Source organism: Anolis sagrei, chromosome 12 (assembly GCF_037176765.1).
Source record: "Anolis sagrei isolate rAnoSag1 chromosome 12, rAnoSag1.mat, whole genome shotgun sequence".
Taxonomy (NCBI): Eukaryota; Metazoa; Chordata; class Lepidosauria; order Squamata; family Dactyloidae; genus Anolis; species Anolis sagrei.
The window spans coordinates 21,867,452-21,889,590 of record NC_090032.1 but is presented as its reverse complement, the minus strand read 5'-3'; the positions used below and the strand labels follow the sequence as shown (position 1 = coordinate 21,889,590).

The following is a 22,139-nucleotide window of genomic DNA, read 5'->3' as shown; positions in this document are numbered from 1 at the left end:
ATAATAATAGCATAATAATAAATAATAGAAAATATTGGAAATAATAATAATAACTAGAGAAATAATAGAAAATATTGATGATAATAATAATAACTAGAGAAATAATAGAAAATATTGGAAATAATAATAGCATAATAATAAATAATAGAAAATATTGGAAATAATAATAATAAATAATAGAAAATATTGGAAATAATAATAATAAATAATAAATAGAAAATATTGGAAATAATAATAATAACTAGAGAAATAATATAAAAATATTGATGATAATAGCATAATAATAATAATAATAATAATAATAATAATAAAATGTTGGAGAAACTAGAGAAATAATAGAAAATATTGGTAAATAATAATAATAGCATAAAATAATAGAAAATATTGGAAATAATAATAATAATAATAATAATATATGCTGATGACAGTGCCATCACCGCCCAAGCAGAGAGCTTTGAAATGGTTGAACAGAAGCTCTCCAAAGCTTTAGCTCAATGTTTCCCAACCTTCCTAATGCCTCTTAATACAATTCCTCATGTTTAACATTGACACAAATGACCAGCCACTGCCAGAAGGGAAAAAGACTTTAATATACGCTGACGATCAGGCCATCACCACTCAAGCAGGGAGCTTTGTAATGGTTGAACAGAAGCTCTCTGAAGCTTGAAGTGCTCTAACCGTCTATTACAGGGAAAATCGACTGATTTCTAATACATATAAAATGCAGAGAAAAATGTATAAAATCAAAAAGGACTTCATAGGAAATCTGCTACAAAACAGGAGCTTTTCTGTTGAGTTTCAGGGCCAGAGAAGCAGATGGCGAAGATAGAAAAACGACCTGAATCAGGGGAGTGTGCTTACTCCGTGCATGTTTAACATTGACACAAATGACCAGCCGCTGCTAGAATGGACAGCAAGTTTAATATACGCTGATGATCATGCCATCACCACTCAAGCAGGCAGCTTTGTAATGGTTGAACAGAAGCTCTCCAAAGCTTTAGGTTCTCTTACTGCCTATTACAGGGAAAACCAGCTTGCAGCATTCATGTTTACATTGACACAAATGTCCAGCCACTGCCAGAAGGGACAGAGAGTTTAATATACGCTGATGATCATGCCATCACTGCCCAAGCAAGGAGCTTTGTAATGGTTGAACAGAAACTCTCCGAAGCTTTAGGTCAGTGTTTCCCAACCTCCCCAATGCCTCTTAATACACGTCCTTGTGTTTAACATCTACACAAATGGCCAGCGACTGCCAAAAGGGATAGTTTAACATATGCTGATGATCGTGCCATCACCACCGAAGCAGAGAGCTTTGTAATGGTTGAACAGAAGCTCTCCAAAGCTTTAAGTCAGTGTTTCCCAACCTTCCTAATGCCTCTTAATACGGTTCCTCAAGTTTAACATTGACATGAATGACCAGCCACTGGCAGAAGGGATAGAGAGCTTCATCTATGCTGACGATCATGCCATCACCACCCGAGTTTGCTGTAGTGTGCTGTTCCCAAAGTACATTCGGAAATCTTTCCCTGTGGATACGGGACTTGTATGGTAGAACACTTTCAGAACCATAACTCGCAGCCCTTCCCCTGAGAAAAATGTATAATATCACAAAGGATGACCACTGACTTTTATTTTAATCTCATTTTATTTATTTTTCTGCCCATCAGTCGTCATTTGTCCTCAGGATCCGCAGCAGCATCTCGTGCACCTCTTTGTCCATGAAGCCCTAAATTGGAGACATATTTTCATTATTATTATTATTATTATTATTATTATTTATTATACTGACACAGCAAATGAGGTCCATAAGCTGGCTCTCATATCACAAAAATAATATAATAATATATAATAATGATATGATTATTATTGCAAATAATAATAATAATAATAATAACATTAATAGTATCATTATTATCATTATTATTAAATATTGTTGGAGAACCTAGAGAAAATATTGGAAATAATAATAATAATAATAATCACATAAAATAATAGAAAATATTAGAAATAATAATAATAACTAGAGAAATAATAGAAAATATTGGTTATAATAATAATAACTAGAGAAATAATAGAAAATATTGGAAATAATAATAATAACTAGAGAAATAATAGAAAATATTGGAAATAATAATAATAATAATAATGGCATTAAATTAAATACTGTTAAACCTAGAGAAATAATAGAAAATATTGGAAATAATAATAATAATAATAATAATAATAGCATTAAATTAATTATTGTTGGAGAATCTAGAAAAATACTAGAAAATATTGGAAATTAATAATAATAGCATAATAATAATTATATAAAATAAATAATATTATATAATAATAATAATAGCACAATAATTATATAAAATAAATAATATTTAATAATAATAAATGTGATATTTATATTATTATTATTATTATTATTCCAATATTTTCCATTATTTCTCTAGGATTTTCTAGGTTCAGTATTTAATGATGATGATGATGAGGATTATTATTATTATTATTATTAAATATAGTTGCAGAACTTAGAGAAATAATAGAAAATATTGGAAATAATAATAATAATAATAATAGCATTAAATATTGTTGGAGAACCTAGAGAAATAATAGAAAATATTGGAAATAATAATAGCATAATAATAATTATATAATAATAATAATAATAATAATAATAATAAATGTTTTGAAGATGCAAGGCCATTCAATGCCAATTGAAACATTCCCACTTGCCTCCAAAAGACAAGAGAAATAATGAGAAATATGGGAACTAATAATAATAATAATAATAATAATATGAGTCTTACCTGGGCCGCATTGAGCAGGTGAGTTCGGTAAATGGCCACAATCTCTTGATGGTTTTTCTGGGCCACCTGTTAGGATAAATGTTGATATAAATATTATTAATATTAAATATTTGCAGAAAAATAGGAATATATTGCATTCTAGGAATATTAATATTATTAAATGTTGATGGTGGAAAAGTAATTGATAAATTATTTATATATCCAATTGGATTTTCAATTAATTGTTAATTCTGCTAATCTGTATCATTCCAATTTTAGTGTATGTGCTGTTGAATATTCTGTGAATATTTCATTTATCCTACATTATTTATTATTATTATTATTAATAATAATAATATTTATTTTTCCTGCAATTATTATTAATATTAATTTTCCTGCAATTATTATTTATTTTTCCTGCAATAATAATTATTATTATTATTAATGTTCCTGCAATTATTATTATTTATTTTTCCTGCAATAATAATAATAATAATAATAATAATTAATTTTCCTGCAATTATTATTATTGCAGGAAAAATAAATAATAATAATTGCAGGAAAATTAATAATAATCATAATTGCAGGGAAAATATTATTATTATTATTATTATTGCAGGAAAAATAAATAATAATAATAATTGCAGGAAAATTCATAATAATAATAATTGCAGGAAAAATCTGCGATTATTATTATTTATTTTTCCTGCAATAATAATTATTATTATGATTAATTTTCCTGCTATTATTATTAATGTTGCAGGAAAAATAAATAATAATAATTGCAAGAAAATTCATAATAATAATAATTGCAGGAAAAATTATTATGATTATTATTGCAGGAAAAATAAATAATAATAATTGCAGGAAAAATAAATAAATAAATAAATAAATAATGCAGGAAAATTAATTATTATTATTATTAATTTTCCTGCATTTATTATTATTATTATTAATTCTATTTATTTTTTCCATATTTATTTCACCTCGTTTTGCAGGCGGAGGCGGGTGCGTTCGCTCCGGAGGTTCAAGATTTCGCTGGAAAGCTTCTCCGTTTCCTTCAACAGCTTCTTGAACTGAGATAAAACAGAAAATATATGGTGATGTCTATCAGGAGACTTGGACTAGATGACCTTTGGGGTCCCTCCAAAGTCTATAATGCAATGACTATCAGAAGACTTGGGCTAGATGACCTTTAGGGTCCCTCCAAACTTGGACTAGATGATCTTAAATGACCCCTGAAGTCTATCCCATTTCTACAATGCAAAGTCTATCTGGAGACCTGGACTAGATGAGCTTTGGGGTCCCACCAAAGCCTATAATGCCATGTCTACCAGGACTAGATGACCTTAGATGACTTTTGGGGTCCCTCCAACCTCTATAATGTGATGACTATCAGGAGACTTGGACTAGATGAGCTTAGATGACCCCCGGGGTCCCTTCCACTTCTACACTGTGATGTCTATCAGAAGACTTGGACTAGATGACCTTTGGGGTCCCTCCAAACTCTATACTGCTTCGTCCATCAGGGAACTTGGACTGGATGACCTTAAATGACCATAGATGACTTTTGAGGTCCCTCCAAATTCTATACTGCTATGTCTATCAGAAGGCCTGGACTACATGATCTCAGATGACCCTTGGGGTCCATCCCACTTCTAGAATGCTATGTCTATCAGGAGACCTGGACTAGATGACCTTTGGGGTCCCTCCAAACGCTATAATGCTTTCAGGAGACCTGGACTAGATAACCTTAGATGACCCCTGGATTCCCTCCTACTTCTACAATGCTATATCTATCAGGAGACCTGGACTATATGATCTTTGGGGTCCCCCCAAACTCTATAACGATTTGCCTATCGGAAGACTTGGACTAGATGATCTTAAATGACCCCTGAGGTCTATCCCACTTCTACAATGCCATGTCTATCTGGAGACCTGGACTAGATGACCTTTGGGGTCTTTCCGAAGTCAATAATGCTATGTCTATCAGGAGACTTGGACTAGATGATCTTAAATGACCCTTGAGGTCTATCCCACTTCTACAATGCCATGTCTATCAGGAGACTTGGACTAGATGACCTTAGATGACCCCTGGGTTCCCTCCCACTTCTAGAATGCTATATCTACCAGGAGACCTGGACTAGATGACCTTTGGGGTCCTTCCAACCTCTATAATGCGATGACTATCAGAAGGCCTGGACTAGATGTCCTTTGGGGTCCCTCCAAAGTCTATAATGCTACGTCTATCAGGAGACTTGGACTAGATGACCTTGGATGACCTTAGATGACCTTTGGGGTCCCTCCCACTTCTACACTGTGATGTCTATAAGGAGACCTGGACTAGATGACCTTTGGAGTCCCTCCAAACTCTATAATGCGATGACTATCAGAACGCCTGGACTAGATCACCTTTGGAACTCACCAAATCTATAATGCTATGTCTATCAGGAGACTTGGATTAGAGTGACCCCCGGGGTCCCTCCCACTTCTACAATGCAATGTCTATCCGAAGACTTGGGCTAGATGACCTTTGGGGTCCCTCCAAACTTTACACTGTTTTGTCTAACAGAAGGCTTGGACTGGAGGATCGTACATGTTTCCTGAGATCTATCCTACTTCTACAATGCCATGTCTATCAGGAGACCTGGACTAGATGACCTTTGGGGTCCCTCCAAACTCTATAATGCCATGTCTATCAGAAGACTTTGACTAGATGATCTTAGATGACCCCTGGGGTTCCTCTCAGTTCTAGAATACTACATCTATCAGGAAACTTGGAATTGATGATCTTAGATGTTCTCTGGGGTCTCTTCCACTTCTACAATGCAATGTCTATCAGGAGACTTGGACTGGATGACCTTAGATGACCCCTGGGGTCCCTCCCAGTTCTACAGTGCGATGTCTATCAGGAAACCTGGACTAGATGACCTTTGGGGTCCCTCCAAGTCTATAATGCAATGATTATCAGAAGGCCTAGACTAGATGACCGTTGAGGTACCTTCCAATTCTACAATGCTAAGTCTATCAGGAGACTTGGACTTGATGATCTAAGATGACTCCTGGGGCCCCTCCCACTTCTACACTGCGATATCTATCAGGAGACCTGGACTAGATGACCTTTGGGGTCCCTCCCACTTCTACAAGTCCAAGTCAGAAGACTTGGACTAGATGACCTTTGGGGTCCCTCCAAACTCTATACTACTTTGTCTATCAGAAGACTTGGACTAGATGATCTTAAATGACTCCTGGGGTCCCTCCCACTTCTAGAATGCAATGTCTATCCGAAGACTTGGGCTAGATGACTTTTGGGGTGCCTCCAAACTCTATAATGCTATCAGGAGACCTGGACTAGATGACCTTAGATGACCTTTGAGGTCCCTCCCACTTCTACAATGCAATGTCTATCCGAAGACTTGGGTTAGATGACCTTTGGGGTCCCTCCAAACTCTATACCGCTTTGTCTATCAGAAGACTTGGACTAGATGATTGTAGATGTTCCCTGAGGTCTATCCCACTTCTACAATGCAATGTCTATCAGGAGACCTGGACTAGATGACCTTTGGAGTCCCTCCAAACTCAATACTGCTTTGTGAGTCAACAGAGACGGTTCCTACCTTCTCTTCCTTTTCCTGTCCAGCCTTGGAGACCTCCTCCACCTTCTTGCCCAGCTTCTCGATGGTGGCCTCCATCCTCCTGGACTTCCCCCTCAGCTCCTCCACTTCCTCCTCGCGCTCCGCCATCTCCGCCAGCAGCTCCCGGTTCATCCGCGCCTCACTCTCGAGGGCTTCCGCCCGGCGACCAGCTTCACCCTTGGCCTCCTCGTACTTATCCCGGAGCGTGGCCAGCTCCTCGGCCAAGACCTGTGCCCGGACGGAGAGCATCCCGCGGACCTTCTCGTGCTTCCTCAGCGCCTCCTCTTCCTCCTGGCGCAGGGCGGCCATTGTGGCCACCATTCGGTCCACCAGACCTTTCAACTTGGAGACCACCTCGTTCTTCTCAGCACCATTCAAGGCCTCTTTCAGCTCGTGAAGGATGTCCTCCAAGTTGACCAACATCTGCCGGACCTTTGAGTTGTCTCCCACAGCGTCCAGGGCTTCCGTAGGGATGTCCGGCACTGTCCTCTCGCTTTGGTGGAAGCTTTGGTTGCGGTTCTCCTCCTCCATCTCGGACACCAGCTGTAGAGCCTTGCTCTGCTTCTTGGCCACGTTGTCCAGCTTCCAGTGGAGTTCCTTCAAGATGCAGCTGTTGAGGGTCTCGGCCCCGAAGAGGCGGGTGGCCTCCATCTTCTCCAGGAAGCGGGCCTTCATGGCCGCTGTTTCCTCCGTCTGAGCTTCCAGCTTCATCCGCAAGTTCTCGGAGACCTCCTTTTCGGCCGAGAGCTCTTTGGACAACGACTCCACCCTCCGCTTCAGCTCTTGCATCAGTTCCGGTTGTCGAGATCCTTCTTTAGGACTGTACAAGGTTCTCAGTTCTTGTTGTAGCTTCTCCCGTTCTTTGCTGAGTCGGGACAACTCCGTCGCGAGGTGGCCATTGTTCTCCTTGAGGTCCCACACCTCTTTCTCCAAGTCGGAACTTTTCCGGCACGGACGGGCCTTGCCCTCAGTCGAGCTAGGCTTCGGCCTGAGCTTGACCTCCCCGTTCTTGCCCGACATCACGTTTCCGGCTTCGTTGCGGGCCTTCTTGGTGTCCTTTGAGATGTTCTCCTCAGCATGGTGTCCATTGTCAATGATGCAGACCACATTCTTGTCCTTTGAGACATTCTCCTCAACACGGTGTCCATTGCTGATGACGCAGATCTCCACGTTCTTGTCCTTTGAGATGTTCTTCTCAACATGGTGTCCCTTGTTGGTGACGCTGACCTCCACATTCTCGTTCTTTGAGATGTTCTCCTCGACATGGTGTCCGTTGTTGACATCTTCTAACGAAACATCTTCCCGAAGCGTTCTCGCCTTCTCCAGGAGCGTTGAATGAGCTCGTTCCACCTTATCCAAGGCGCCTTCGAGGCCTTCGATGGCCTTCTTCCAAGCAAACATGGCCTTCTTCACCACTCCTGATGGCACCGCTTGGAACAGGAGGCGGCTCCCGAGGGTCTCCTCGGCCTCTCGCTTCAGAGCCGCGTTCTCTGCTTTCATAGCTTCGTTCTCCTTACATGTTTCCTTGTATGTTGCCTCCATCTCCATTAAGAATGCAGAGAACCCCTTTTGAGGATCTCCGTCCAGACGCTTCTTTGCCAACATCTCACATAGACGTCGGTTCTCCTCCTCCATCTCCGCCGCCCGGGCCTCCACCTCTTTCTGGTGCTTCTTCTTGGATTCGTATACCTTGATGACCGCTCTCATGTTCTCCATGTGTCCCTCCATCTCCTGGACCCGTTTCAGGGCTTCGATCTTCTCCTCGAGGGCTGTGGCCACTTCTAATTGTAGACACTTGACTTCGGTTTCATGGCGTCGCCTCTCCTCCTCGTCTTCCACTCCCGGCCACTGGATCTCTCTAGGTTGACTCGTTTCCTTCCGAGAAGAAGACCTTTTCTCCTCCTCTTTCTCCTTCTCCGCTCTCTCCTTCCTCCTCTTGAGTTCTCGCACTTGTTCGGCCAAGAGGTTGAGGTAGTAGTCCTCCTCCGTCGCGTCCCGGCTGTATCGCCGACTCAGCTCGTTCCATCCGCGGCTCTCGCCCTCTCCGTCCGGAAGGAGCTGGTTGATCTCCTGGACCTGGTCCCACACTCGTTCCTTCACGGCCTTGCCTCCTTCCAGAAGGGCCTCGCACTCCCTCGTCTTCTGGGCCAGAGACAGCTCCAGCTGGATCACCTTCAGCTTCTCCTCTCGGTACCGGCTCCTCCACTCTTTCAGCTCCGGGTCTTCTTCCTCCTCGCTGTCGTCCTTGTCGTTGTCTCCGTCGTCGTCGTCACCGTCGTTCCGGCCGTTGAGGTTGAGGCTGAGGCTGCTCACCTCCGTCTCTTTCCCGCTCTCCGACAGGAACTACAAACACAAATATGTTTTATCTATCAGTATCTCTTTCTATCGATATCGATTTTTCTATCTTTACCTCTCTCTCTTTCGCTCTCTATGGATCTGTCTTTATCGATCTATCTCTACAAAAGGGACAGAGAGTTTCATCTATGCTGACGATCATGCCATGCTATTTAATGTTGTTGGAGGACCTAGAGAAATAATAGAAAATATTGGAAATAATTATAATAATAGCATTATTATTATTATTATTATTATTATTATTAATATTATTATTAAATGTTGGAAAATCTAGAGAAATAACAGAAAATGTTGCAAATAATAATAATAACAACATTACTAATAACATTATTATCATTATTATTACATGTTAGAGAACCTAGAGAAATAATAGAAAATATTGGAAATAATGATAATAATAGCATTACTATCATCATCATCATCATCATCATCATTATCATTATTATTAAATGTTGGAAAATATAGAGAAATAAAGGAAAATATTGCAAATAATAATAAAAACAACATTATTATCATTATTATTATTACATGTTAGAGAACCTAGAGAAATAATAGAAAATATTGGAAATAGTAGTAGTAAGAATAGCATTATTATTATAATTATTATTAAATGTTGGAGAACCTAGAGAAATAATAGAAATATTGGAAATAATAATAGCATTATCATTATCATTATTAAATGGAAAATATAGAGAAATAATGGAAAATATTGAAAATAATGATGATAATAATAATATTAATAAGAACATTATTATTATTATTACTAAATGTTGTTGGACCTAGAGAATCCTAGAGAAATAATAGGAAATATTAATATTAATAATAATAATAATAGAATTATTATTAAATGTTGGAGAACCTAGAGAAAAAATTGAAAATATTACAAATAATACAATAATTACAAATAATAATAATAATAATAATAATAATATTACTACTAAATGTTGTTGGACTTAGAGAATCCTCGAGAAATATTAGGAAATATTACAAATAATAATAATAGAATTATTATTATTATTATTATTATTAAATGTTGGAGAACCTAGAGAAAAAATGGAAAATATTACAAATAATAATAATAATAATAATAATACTAAATGTTGTTGGACTTAGAGAAAAAATGGAAAATATTACCAATAAATTTGTAATATTACAAGTAATATTACAAATAATATTACTATTAAATGTTGTTAAACCTAGAGAACCCTAGAGAAATAATAGGAAATATTACAAATAATAATAATAATATTATCAAATGTTGGAGAACCTAGAGAAAAATGGAAAATATTATTATTATTATTATTATTATTATTATTAACTGTTGGAGAACCTAGAGAAAGAAAATTGAAAATGTTACTACTACTACAATAATATTATCAAATGTTGGAGAACCTAGAGAAAAATGGAAAATATTACTATTACTATTATTATTATTATTAACTGTTGGAGAACCTAGAGAAATAATAGGAAATATTACAAATAATAATAATAATAATAGTAATAATATCAAATGTTGGAGAACCTAGAGAAAAATGGAAAATATTATTATTATTATTATTATTATTATTATTATTATTAACTGTTGGAGAACCTAGAGAAAGAAAATTGAAAATGTTACTACTACAAATAATAATAATAACAATGTTGTGATTAGTATTACTAAATGTTGTTGGACGTAGAGAATACTAGAAAAATATTAGGAAATATTGCAAGTAATAATAACAATAGCATTATTATTATTAAATGGAGAATTTAGAGAAAGAAATGGAAAATAATATTGCAAATAATAATTATGGCATTATTATTATTATTATTATTATTATTATTAAATGTTCTTGGAGGAGCTAGAGAAATAATGGAAAATATTGGAAATAATATTAGTACAAAACAGGAGCTTTTTTGTTGAGTTCCAGGGCCAGAGAAGCAGATGGCGGAAACAGAAGAACGGCCTGCGTCAGGGGAGCGTGCTTGCTCCATCCATGTTCAACATCTACACAAATGACCAGCCACTGCCAGAAGGGACAGAGAGCTTCATCTATGCTGATGATCGTGCCATCACCACTCAAGCAGGGAGCTTTCAGATGGTAGAACAGAAGCTCTCCGAAGCTCTAAGTGCTCTTACTGCCTATTACAGGGAAAAACAGTGGGTTCCTAATCCAGCTAAACCGCAGACGTGTGGTTTTCACTTTAAGAATGGACAAGCATCTCAAGCTCTGAGGATGACCTGGGAAGGAATCCCACGGGAGCATTGCAGCACATTCAAATACCTGGGAGTCACTCTGGTCCATGCTCAGACTTACAAGAATCACTACTTGACTATCAAGCAAAAGGTGGGTGCTAGAAATAACATCATACGCAAGTGGACTGGCATATCCTGGGGTTCACAACTAGACACAGTGACGGCATCTGTCCTTGCACTTTGCTGAGTACGCATGCCCAGTGTAGAACACATCTCACCACGTTAAAACAATGGAAGTGTTTCTTAATGAGACATGCCACATTATTACAGGATGTCTACACCCTAGGAGGCTGGAGAAATTATACTGTTTTGCCGGTATTGTATCACCGGACATCAGTCGGGAAGAAGCAGCCAATAGTGAAAGGACCAAGGCAGTGACATCTCCGGCCCATCCTCTGCTCGGATATCAGCTACCAAGACAATGCCTTAAATTAAGGAACGGCTTCCTAAGATCCACAGAGATACTCTCAGGAACACCTCAGCAAGCAAGAGTCCAAAAGTGGCAGGCTAGACAATAGTGAAAGGACCAAGGCAGTGACATCTCCGGCCCATCCTCTGTTCGGATATCTGTTCGGACAATGCCTTAAATTAAGGAATAGCTTCCTAAGATCCACAGAGATACTCGCAGGAACACCTCAGCAAGCAAGAGTCCAAAAGTGGCAGGCTAGACAATAGTGAAAGGACCAAGGCAGTGACATCTCTGGCCCATCCTCTGTTCGGATATCAGCTACCAAGACATCGCCTTAAATTAAGGAATAGCTTCCAAAGATCCACAGAGATACTCTCAGGAACACCTCAGCAAGCAAGAGTCCAAAAGTGGCAGGCTAGACAATAGTGAAAGGACCAAGGCAGTGACATCTCTGGCCCATCCTCTGTTCGGATATCAGCTACCAAGACAATGCCTTAAATTAAGGAATAGCTTCCTAAGATCCACAGAGATAATCGCAGGAACACCTCAGCAAGCAAGAGTCCAAAAGTGGCAGGCTAAAAACCCGGAACATATATCCAACGATACGGTATTTTCCATAGCAATTCCTTCTTACCTGGGAGACGGTTTCAGACGAAAGATCGAGACCTCGTTCTGCGGAAAGAGAGGAAAAAATATGTTCGAACGGAGAGGCCGACGAAGACCTTGGAAAACTACAGCTCCCGTAGATTTCCTTCCGTTGCCCTTCACCTTTTTTCCTCCGCTTCCGGAGGGCGTTCTGGACCAATCGCCGCAGCTTTTTGTTCTTATTCTGCGCAGAGTAATGGAGGGCGTCGCGCCCCGTCTTGTCCGCGACGGAGACGTCGGCCCCGTTTTGGAGGAGGAGCTCCGCCACTTCCAAGTGGCCTTGTTGGCAAGCCAGGATCAGGGCCGTCCTGGGTGAAAGAATGAAAGACAGAACGGATATCAGCTACCAAGACACTGCCTTAAATTAAGGAACAGCTTCTTAAGATGTACAGAGATACTCGCAGGAACACCTCAGCAAGCAAGAGTCCAAAAGTGGCAGGCTAGACAATAGTGAAAGGACCAAGGCAGTGGCATCTCTGGCCCATCCTCTGTTTGGATATCAGCTACCAGAATGAAAGGACGAAAGAGTGTGATGTTGCAGCGAACAAGGCTGATACGAATCTAGGCGGCCTCTATAGGAGCATAGAGTGCCGGGAAGGAGAGAAAGCATAGCCAGGTCTGTCCCAAGCTTTACTTTGATCCATTTGATTTTTAACAGTTCAGACTTAATTCAAGAGCAGATGGAGGATTTGTGTTATTATTCATGTTATTAATTAATAATAATAATAAGTAATTAATAATTACTATAACTATTAGCATAGTTATTTTTTTTCACTTAACAATATACTCCTAAACCAGTAGAGGGAGCTCTCCATAATAGTAATAATAATAATAATAATAGTAATAGTAATAATGGCATGCCAGGTCTGTTCTGAGTTTTACTCTGAACTTTAAGATCCGTGTAACTTAAAGTTCGGACTTAATTCAGGAGTGGATAGAGGATTCGTGTTATTATTCATGTTATTATTAATGATAATTAATACGGCTGTATTCAATGGCGTGTCATGTCTGTTCCGAGTTTTACTCCGAACTTTAAGATCAATTTGACTTAAAGTTCGGACTTAATTCAGGAGTGGATAGAGGATTCATATTATTATTCATGTTATTATTAATAACAATTAATATGGCTGTATTCAATGGCGTGTCACGTCTGTTCCAAGCTTTACTCCGAACTAGTTCGCTTAAAGTTTGGACTAAATCCAGGAATGGACAGACTTCAAGGGATGTTGATATTGGCTCGTTGACTAATTCCTCCAAAGTTCGGACTAAAACCAGGCACGAAAGAGACTCACTTCCCTTCTTTCTCGGCGAGGTCGGCCTTGGCGCCTCGTTGGAGCAACTGGGCGCATATAGCGGGCTGGTTTCCTTGCGCAGCGACCATCAAGGGTGTCTGTCCGTCCTGCAATCACAAACGAGAAGATCTGATTAATTAATTATTAATTGTGGGGTGTGTGTATATATATATGTGTGTGTGTGTGTGTGTGCGTGTCTTCTATCCGTTCCGGGTTTTAGTACGAATTTTAAAGGGAATCATACAACAGGATTATATAAGCGCCCTCTAGGGTTGGAAATATTTCTAGGGTTCAAAATCCGCCCCAAGTTCGGACTAAAACTAGGAGCGGACCCCCCAAATGTGAAAATATTATTTTGTGTATACATTATCCATGACGTCGAGGAAGGCTTCTTGGTCGCAAAGGAGCAAGACACTGGAGGCGCATCCGGACAAGGCTGGGGAAAGCAAGACCGTGCATTAGAAACAACAACAACAACAACAACAACAACAAACAAACAACAACATAATAAAAATAATAACCAAAATAACAACAACAAACAAATAATAATAATAATAATAATAATAATAATAATAATTGTATCTAACCATCTCACACTTAACCACTAGGGGGATCTACAACAACAACAGTTACAACAACAACAACAACAACAACATAATAATAATAATAATAATAACCAAAATAACAACAACAACAAACAAATAATAATAATAATAACAACAACAACAACAACAACAACAACAATAATAAATGTATCTAACCATCTCACACTTAACCACTAGGGGGCTCTACAACAACAACAGTTACAACAACAACAACAACAAAATAATAATAACCAAAATAACAACAACAACAAACAAATAACAACAACAACAACAACAACAACAATAAAAATAAATGTATCTAACCATCTCACACTTAACCACTAGGAAGCTCTATAACAACAACAGTTACAACAACAACAACAACAACAACAACAACAACATAATAATAATAATAATAATAGTATCTATCTAACCATCTCACACTTAACCACTAGGGGGCTCTATAACAACAACAGTTACAACAACAACAACATAATAATAATAACCATCTCCCTATTAACTTTACTTTTACTATTACTATTAGTCTTATTACTGTTTTCACTTAATAATAATCCTTAACCAGTAGAGGGAGCTCTCCATTATTATAATTATAATAATAATTATTATTATTACTATTAGCATTGTTATTGTTTTCACTTAACAATATACTCCTAGACCAGTAGAGGGAGCTCTCCATCACTCCATCATCATCATCATCATCATCATCATCATTATTATTATTATTATTATTTGCATTAACCTAACAATATCTTCCTTGACCATTAGAGGGCACAATCTATATTATTATTACAATTATTACAATTATTATTATTATTATTATTATTATTATTATTATCTCAATGGGTTTTCCGAACTCACCTGCCCAATGGAGGGGTGTTCGGTTTTCCCCATCGACGCAGTCTTCGTTGGCTCCGTACTGCAAAATATATTTGAATATATATGTGTGTGTGTGTGTGTGTGTATATATATATATATGGGCAATTATGGGATTCGAACCCCAAATTCAGCAAATAATAATATTATTATTATTTACCTGCAGCAGGACTTTGACGCATTGAGGTTGGCAGGCGATGGTGGCCAGATGCAAGGCTGTGCTGCCTAGTGGGAAAATTAAGAAATATCACAATTACAATAATGTCATAGAAAAATAACAATATAATAATAATAATAATATAAAATAATGTAATCTAATAATATTAATAAGGAAATAATGATAATAATAATAATAATAATAATAATAATAATAATAATAATAGTGGACTACATGGACTCTGGGGTGCCCCCAGGTCCAAATAATAGAAATATAACAACAACAACAACAGCAACAATGTAGTTCACCTGCATCCAGAGCACACTGTGCTTCAGGAGAGGCAGAAGCTGCACATGGCAAGTGCTGAACCTGACTCAGCACATAGAAGATGGCTTTGAAAGGAAGCAGATCACCGGAGCCAGTATTAAAAAACTTAAAAAAATTAGAACAGCACAACAACAGAGAGGAAACAAACAAGGACATCTACTCACCTCTCAACAAAAGATTGCTCCAGGCACAGCCAGGCCATATATGCTAATCAAGGTGGTCAGTTGAAACATTCACACCTAGCTCCAGCAGACAAGAGTCCTTTGTCCCACCCTGGTCATTCTATGGATTCCATTTTCCTACTTCCAACAGACCTCATTCCCTCTGAGGATGCTTGCCATAGATGCAGGCGAAACGTCAGGAGAGAATGCCTCTAGAATATGGCTATATAGCGTGAAAAAAACCTACAACAACCCAGTGATTCCGGCCATGAAAGCCTTCGACAATATAATGTAATAATAATACTATTATGGGACGGGCTCACCATCATCGTTTGTGTCGTTGACTTCGGCCCCGTTCGTCAGGAGGATGGTGAGGCATTCGGTGAGGCCTTTGGAGGCCGCCAAGTGGAACCTAGGCGAGAAGGAGATTGAAGAGAATAGTAAACCTATAGTAATAATAATGCAACCTCCAATGCAAAACTCAGTCTACGGGAAGGGGGTACGTACGCCGACTGGCCGAGCGCATTGAGTTTGGTGGGCTTGGCTGCCTTCTTGGCCATCAGGGCCGAGACCCTCCCCACGTCCCCCTTTTCCACGGCATCGAGGAGCTTCTGGTCCTGCTTGTTCCAACTCTCAAACTGCAGAGAGAAGGCAAACAAGGAGAGATCTTACTCTCAGGAAGAGAAAATAGGTAGAATACAGGGAAAAGGCTGCATTCGATAGCTCTCAGGCCCACCTGCAAGGGAGACATCAGCACCATATCATCAGCGTAGAGAAGGAAATTAATTGCCAATCGTCGACATATGGTGTCAGGTAGAAAATGATGCATTAGATAGAAATGATGCATTAGATAGAAATAATAATAATAATAATAATAATAATAATAATAATAACGGAAAAGGATGCCTTCGATAGCTGTCTCAGGCCCGCCTGCGAGGAAGAGATCAGCACCATATCGTCAGCGTAGAGAAGGAAATTAATTGCCAATCGTCGACATATGGTGTCAGGTAGAAAATGATGCATTAGATAGAAATGATGCATTAGATAGAAATAATAATAATAATAATAATAATAATAATAATAATAATGGAAAAGGATGCCTTCGATAGCTGTCTCAGGCCCGCCTGCGAGGAAGAGATCAGCACCATATCGTCAGCGTAGAGAAGGACATTAATTGCCAATCGTTGACATATGGTGTCAGGTAGAAAATGATGCATTAGATAGAAATGATGCATTAGATAGAAATATTAATAATAATAATAATAACAATGGAAAGGATGCCTTTGATAGCTGTCTCAGGCCCACCTGCGAGGGAGAGATCAGCACCATATCGTCAGCGTAGAGAAGGAAATTAATTGCCTATCGTCGACATATGGTGTCAGGTAGAAAATGATGCATTAGATAGAAATATTAATAATAATAATAATGGATAATAATATGATAGTAATTGCAAATAATAATAATAATAATAACAATATGATAGTAATTGCAAATAATAATAATAAGAAGAATGATTAATGGTATGATGGTAATTGCAAATCATAATAATAATAACAATGAATAATAATATTATTGTAATTGCAAATAATAATAATGGAGATTAATATAATATTAATTGAAAAAAATATCATAGTAATTACAAGTAATAACAATAATAATGAATACTAATATGATAGTAATTGCAAGTAACAACAACAATAATAATAAATAATAATATGATAGCAATTGCAAATAATAATAATAATAATAATAATAATATGGTAGTAATTGCAAATAATAATAATGGAAAATAATATAATATTAATTGCAAATAATAATAATGAATAACAATATGATAGTAATTGCAAATCATAATAATGGAGAATAATATAATATTAATTGCAAATAATAATAATAATAATAACAATGAATAATAATATGATTGTAATTGCAAATAATAATAATGGAGAATAATATAATATTAATTGCAAATCATAACAATAATGAATAACAATATGATAGTAATTGCAAATCATAATAATGGAGAATAATATAATATTAATTGCAAATCATAATAATGGAGAATAATATAAAAATAATAATAATATGATAATAATAATATGATAATAATAATATTGCAAAAAATAATAATAATATGATAGTAATTACAAGTAATAACAATAATAATGAATAATAATATGACAGTAATTGCAAGTAACAACAACAATAATAATAATAATAATAATAATGAATAATAATATGATAGTAATTGCAAATAATAATAATGAATAACAATGATAGTAATTGCAAATAATAATAATAATAATATGATAGTAATTGCAAATAATAATAATGGAGAATAATATATTAATTGCAAATAATAATAATAATAATGAATAAAAATATGATAGTAATTGCAAATAATAATAATATGATAGTAATTGCAAGTAACAACAACAATAATAATGAATAATAATATGATGGTAATTGCAAATAATAATAATATGACAGTAATTGCAAATAATAATAATATGATAGTAATTGCAAGCAACAACAACAACAATAATAATGAATAATAATATGATGGTAATTGCAAATAATAATAATATGATAGTAATTGCAAATAATAATAATGGATAATAATATGGCAATAATTGCAAATATGATAGTAATTGCAAATAATAATAATAATAATTGATAATAATAATAATAATGGATAATAATAGGATTGTAATTGCAAATAATAATAATGGAGAATAATATAATATTAATTGCAAATCATAATAATGGAGAATAATATAAAAATAATAATAATATGATAATAATAATATGATAATAATAATATTGCAAAAAAATAATAATAATATGATAGTAATTACAAGTAATAACAATAATAATGAATAATAATATGACAGTAATTGCAAGTAACAACAACAACAATAATAATAATAATGAATAATAATATGATAGTAATTGCAAATAATAATAATGAATAACAATGATAGTAATTGCAAATAATAATAATGGAGAATAATATATTAATTGCAAATAATAATAATAATAATGAATAATAATATGATAGTAATTGCAAATAATAATAATATGATAGTAATTGCAAGTAACAACAACAACAATAATAATGAATAATAATATGATGGTAATTGCAAATAATAATAATATGACAGTAATTGCAAATAATAATAATATGATAGTAATTGCAAGCAACAACAACAACAATAATAATGAATAATAATATGATGGTAATTGCAAATAATAATAATGGATAATAATATATTAATTGCAAATAATAATAATAATAATGAATAATAATATGATAGTAATTGCAAATAATAATAATATGATAGTAATTGCAAGTAACAACAACAACAATAATAATGAATAATAATATGATGGTAATTGCAAATAATAATAATGGATAATAATATATTAATTGCAAATAATAATAATAATAATGAATAATAATATGATAGTAATTGCAAATAATAATAATATGATAGTAATTGCAAGTAACAACAACAACAATAATAATGAATAATAATATGATGGTAATTGCAAATAATAATAATATGACAGTAATTGCAAATAATAATAATATGATAGTAATTGCAAGCAACAACAACAACAATAATAATGAATAATAATATGATGGTAATTGCAAATAATAATAATGGATAATAATATATTAATTGCAAATAATAATAATAATAATGAATAATAATATGATAGTAATTGCAAATAATAATAATATGATAGTAATTGCAAGTAACAACAACAACAATAATAATGAATAATAATATGATGGTAATTGCAAATAATAATAATATGACAGTAATTGCAAATAATAATAATATGATAGTAATTGCAAGCAACAACAACAACAATAATAATGAATAATAATATGATGGTAATTGCAAATAATAATAATGGATAATAATATATTAATTGCAAATAATAATAATAATAATGAATAATAATATGATAGTAATTGCAAATAATAATAATATGATAGTAATTGCAAGTAACAACAACAACAATAATAATGAATAATAATATGATGGTAATTGCAAATAATAATAATATGACAGTAATTGCAAATAATAATAATATGATAGTAATTGCAAGCAACAACAACAACAATAATAATGAATAATAATATGATGGTAATTGCAAATAATAATAATGGATAATAATATGGCAATAATTGCAAATATGATAGTAATTGCAAATAATAATAATAATAATGGATAATAATAATAATAATAATAATAATATGAAAGTGATTGTAAAAAGGGAAGGCAGTCAATCCGGTTGGGGAGGCGTCCCGCCCCGAGAGGCGCCGTACGGGGATCTTTCACAAGGACCACACAACACACAAACACACACCGGGTTGCACAATCCCTCTGGGAAAGGGAAGCCCGTGCAAAGCCCCGAGGCCGCTCCTCTCCGAGCCTGGGAACGTTGTTCCCCGGGATTAGTCATGATGCTGGCCCATCACTGCAAACATACATATATATATATATCTATATATAGATATATCTATATATATGCAGTCAATATAAATGATGACTATGTTTCACAAGTCAATACAAAGTCAATGGAGTAGAGTCTGAGGCCTGTCACTTTAAGAGGAACTCTCAAGCAACCAGAAAGCGACACGGATGCAATCTAGGTGCCGGTTAATGGGGAGTCTACTGTGTATATCAAAGAGCAAAAGAACCAAAAAGAAAGACATAAAGGGCGAAAGAACGAAAGAAGGAAGGAAGGAATGAAAGAAGGAAAGAAGAAAATAAGGAAAGAGCAAAAGGATGAAAGAAGAAAGAAAGAGCAAAAGAAAGAATAAAATAGTGAAAGAATGGAAGAACAACAGAGCAAAAGAAACAAAGAAGGAAAGAAAGGTTGGAAGAAGAGCAGAACAGCAGAAGAATGAAAGAAGGAAAAATTGAAAGAGTGAAAGAAGGAAAGAAGGAAAGAGAGAAAGAAGGAAGGAATGAATGAATGAACGAATGAAGGAAAGAAGGAAAGAGAGAAAGAAGGAAGGAAGGAATGAAGGAAAGAAGGAAAGAAGGAAAGAGAGAAAGAAGGAAGGAAGGAATGAACGAATGAAAGAAGGAAAGAGAGAAAGAAGGAAGGAATGAACAAATGAAGGAAAGAAGAAAAGAGAGAAAGAAGGAAGGAAGGAAGGAAAGAAAAAAGAAGGAAAGAGTGAAGGGAGGAAGGAATGAAAGAACAAATGAAAGAAAGAAAAAAAGAAGGAACGAAGGAATGAATAAATGAAGGAAAGAGAGAAAGAAGGAAGGAAAGAAAGAAAGATGGAAGGAAAGAAAGAAGAAAGAAAGGAAAGAATGAATGAAAAAAGGAAAGAAGGAAAGAGCGAAAGAAGGAAGGAAGGAAAGAAGGAAATAAAAAAAGAAGGAAAGAGTGAAGGGAGGAAGAAATGAAAGAACGAAAGAAAAAAAGCAAAAGGATGAAAGAAAGAGCAAAAGAAGGAAAGAGTGAAAGAACAAAAGAATGGAAGAACAACAGAGCAAAAGAAGGAAATAAAGGCTGAAAGAAGGAAAGAATGAAAAAGAGCAGAAGAGCAGAAGAATGAAAAAAGGAAAGAACGAAAGAATGACAGAAGGAAAGAAGAGCGAAAGAACGAAAGAGCGAAAGAATAGAGGAACGGAAGAGAGAGCAGTCCTGTGTGACTCACGGCCACTTGGTTGCTGGAGCAGGAGAACATCTTCTTCATGGTGGCCGAGAGCGGGTCCGTCCCTCCTTGGGGAAGCCTTGGGTTCGAATGCCCCGCATCCCAGAAGAGCCGCTCTGGATCCGAGCCTGGAACGCTCCGCTCTCCTTTGCCCCACCTGTTTCCCAGGATGGGAACTCGCTCCGTCTCAACTTGCCCTGCGTTTTCGCCTCCGGACTTTGTGCAACGCGTTCTCCGTTCCCCTTCCTTCTCTCGGCACGGTTTAAAGGTCAGGGTGGCTTCTCTTGCACGGAACCCTGGACAGTGGTCGGTTCTAGAACCCACAACCAGTATATTATTCTTTAAAGCAGGTCTGGTCACACTTTGGCCCTCCAGCGTTTTGGACTTCAACTCACACAATTCTGTAATTCGTTGCCAATGTGGAAATGCATTTTTGTTGTTGTTGTTGTTGTTGTTGTTGTTGTTGTTGTTATTATTATTATTATTATGAATGTGTCCACCTGAGGTAAGGAGATCAGGACAGAATAGGGCTGTTGTTGGTGTACCGACCACCCCGCTGCACCACGGCCGCCCTACCTGAGCTTGCAGAGTTGGTCTCGGGCCTGGCATTGGAGTCCCGGCTGCTTGTAGTGCTGGGGGACTTCAATGTCCATGCAGAGGCCACTCTTTCAGGGGCGGCTCAGGACTTCATGGCCACCATGGCAACTATGGGGCTGTCCCAGCTAGTATCTGGCCCTACCCAGTGTGCTGGACACACACTTGACTTGGTCTTCTGTCAGGGCTGGGAAGAAGGTGGCGGTGTGGAGGAGTTTTCAATCTCTCCTTTGCCGTGGACTGACCACCACCTGATCAGGTTTATACTGGCTGCAACTTCTAACCTCCGCAGGGGTGGTGGACCCATTAAGATGGTCCGCCCCAGGAGGCTTATGGATCCAGAAGGATTCCTGATGGTTCTTGGGGATGTTTCTG

The 22,139-nt window shown here is 36.3% G+C and overlaps 1 protein-coding gene across 1 annotated transcript; it reads right to left on the bottom strand.

The window, feature by feature from the left end:
* Positions 1 to 1,628: 1,628 nt before the first annotated feature.
* On the bottom strand, positions 1,629 to 21,342 carry ANKRD35 (ankyrin repeat domain 35). Its single transcript, XM_067472577.1, has 13 exons — positions 21,174 to 21,342; positions 15,989 to 16,119; positions 15,805 to 15,893; positions 14,997 to 15,061; positions 14,822 to 14,879; positions 13,724 to 13,794; positions 13,359 to 13,465; positions 12,190 to 12,374; positions 12,056 to 12,093; positions 6,401 to 8,761; positions 3,770 to 3,859; positions 2,805 to 2,870; positions 1,629 to 1,729 (listed from the first exon to the last, which is right to left on the bottom strand). The coding sequence occupies exons 1-13, from the start codon at positions 21,210 to 21,212 to the stop codon at positions 1,667 to 1,669; spliced, it is 3,363 nt and encodes a 1,120-aa protein (XP_067328678.1). The 5' UTR covers positions 21,213 to 21,342; the 3' UTR covers positions 1,629 to 1,666.
* Between the last annotated feature and the right edge of the window lie 797 nt (positions 21,343 to 22,139).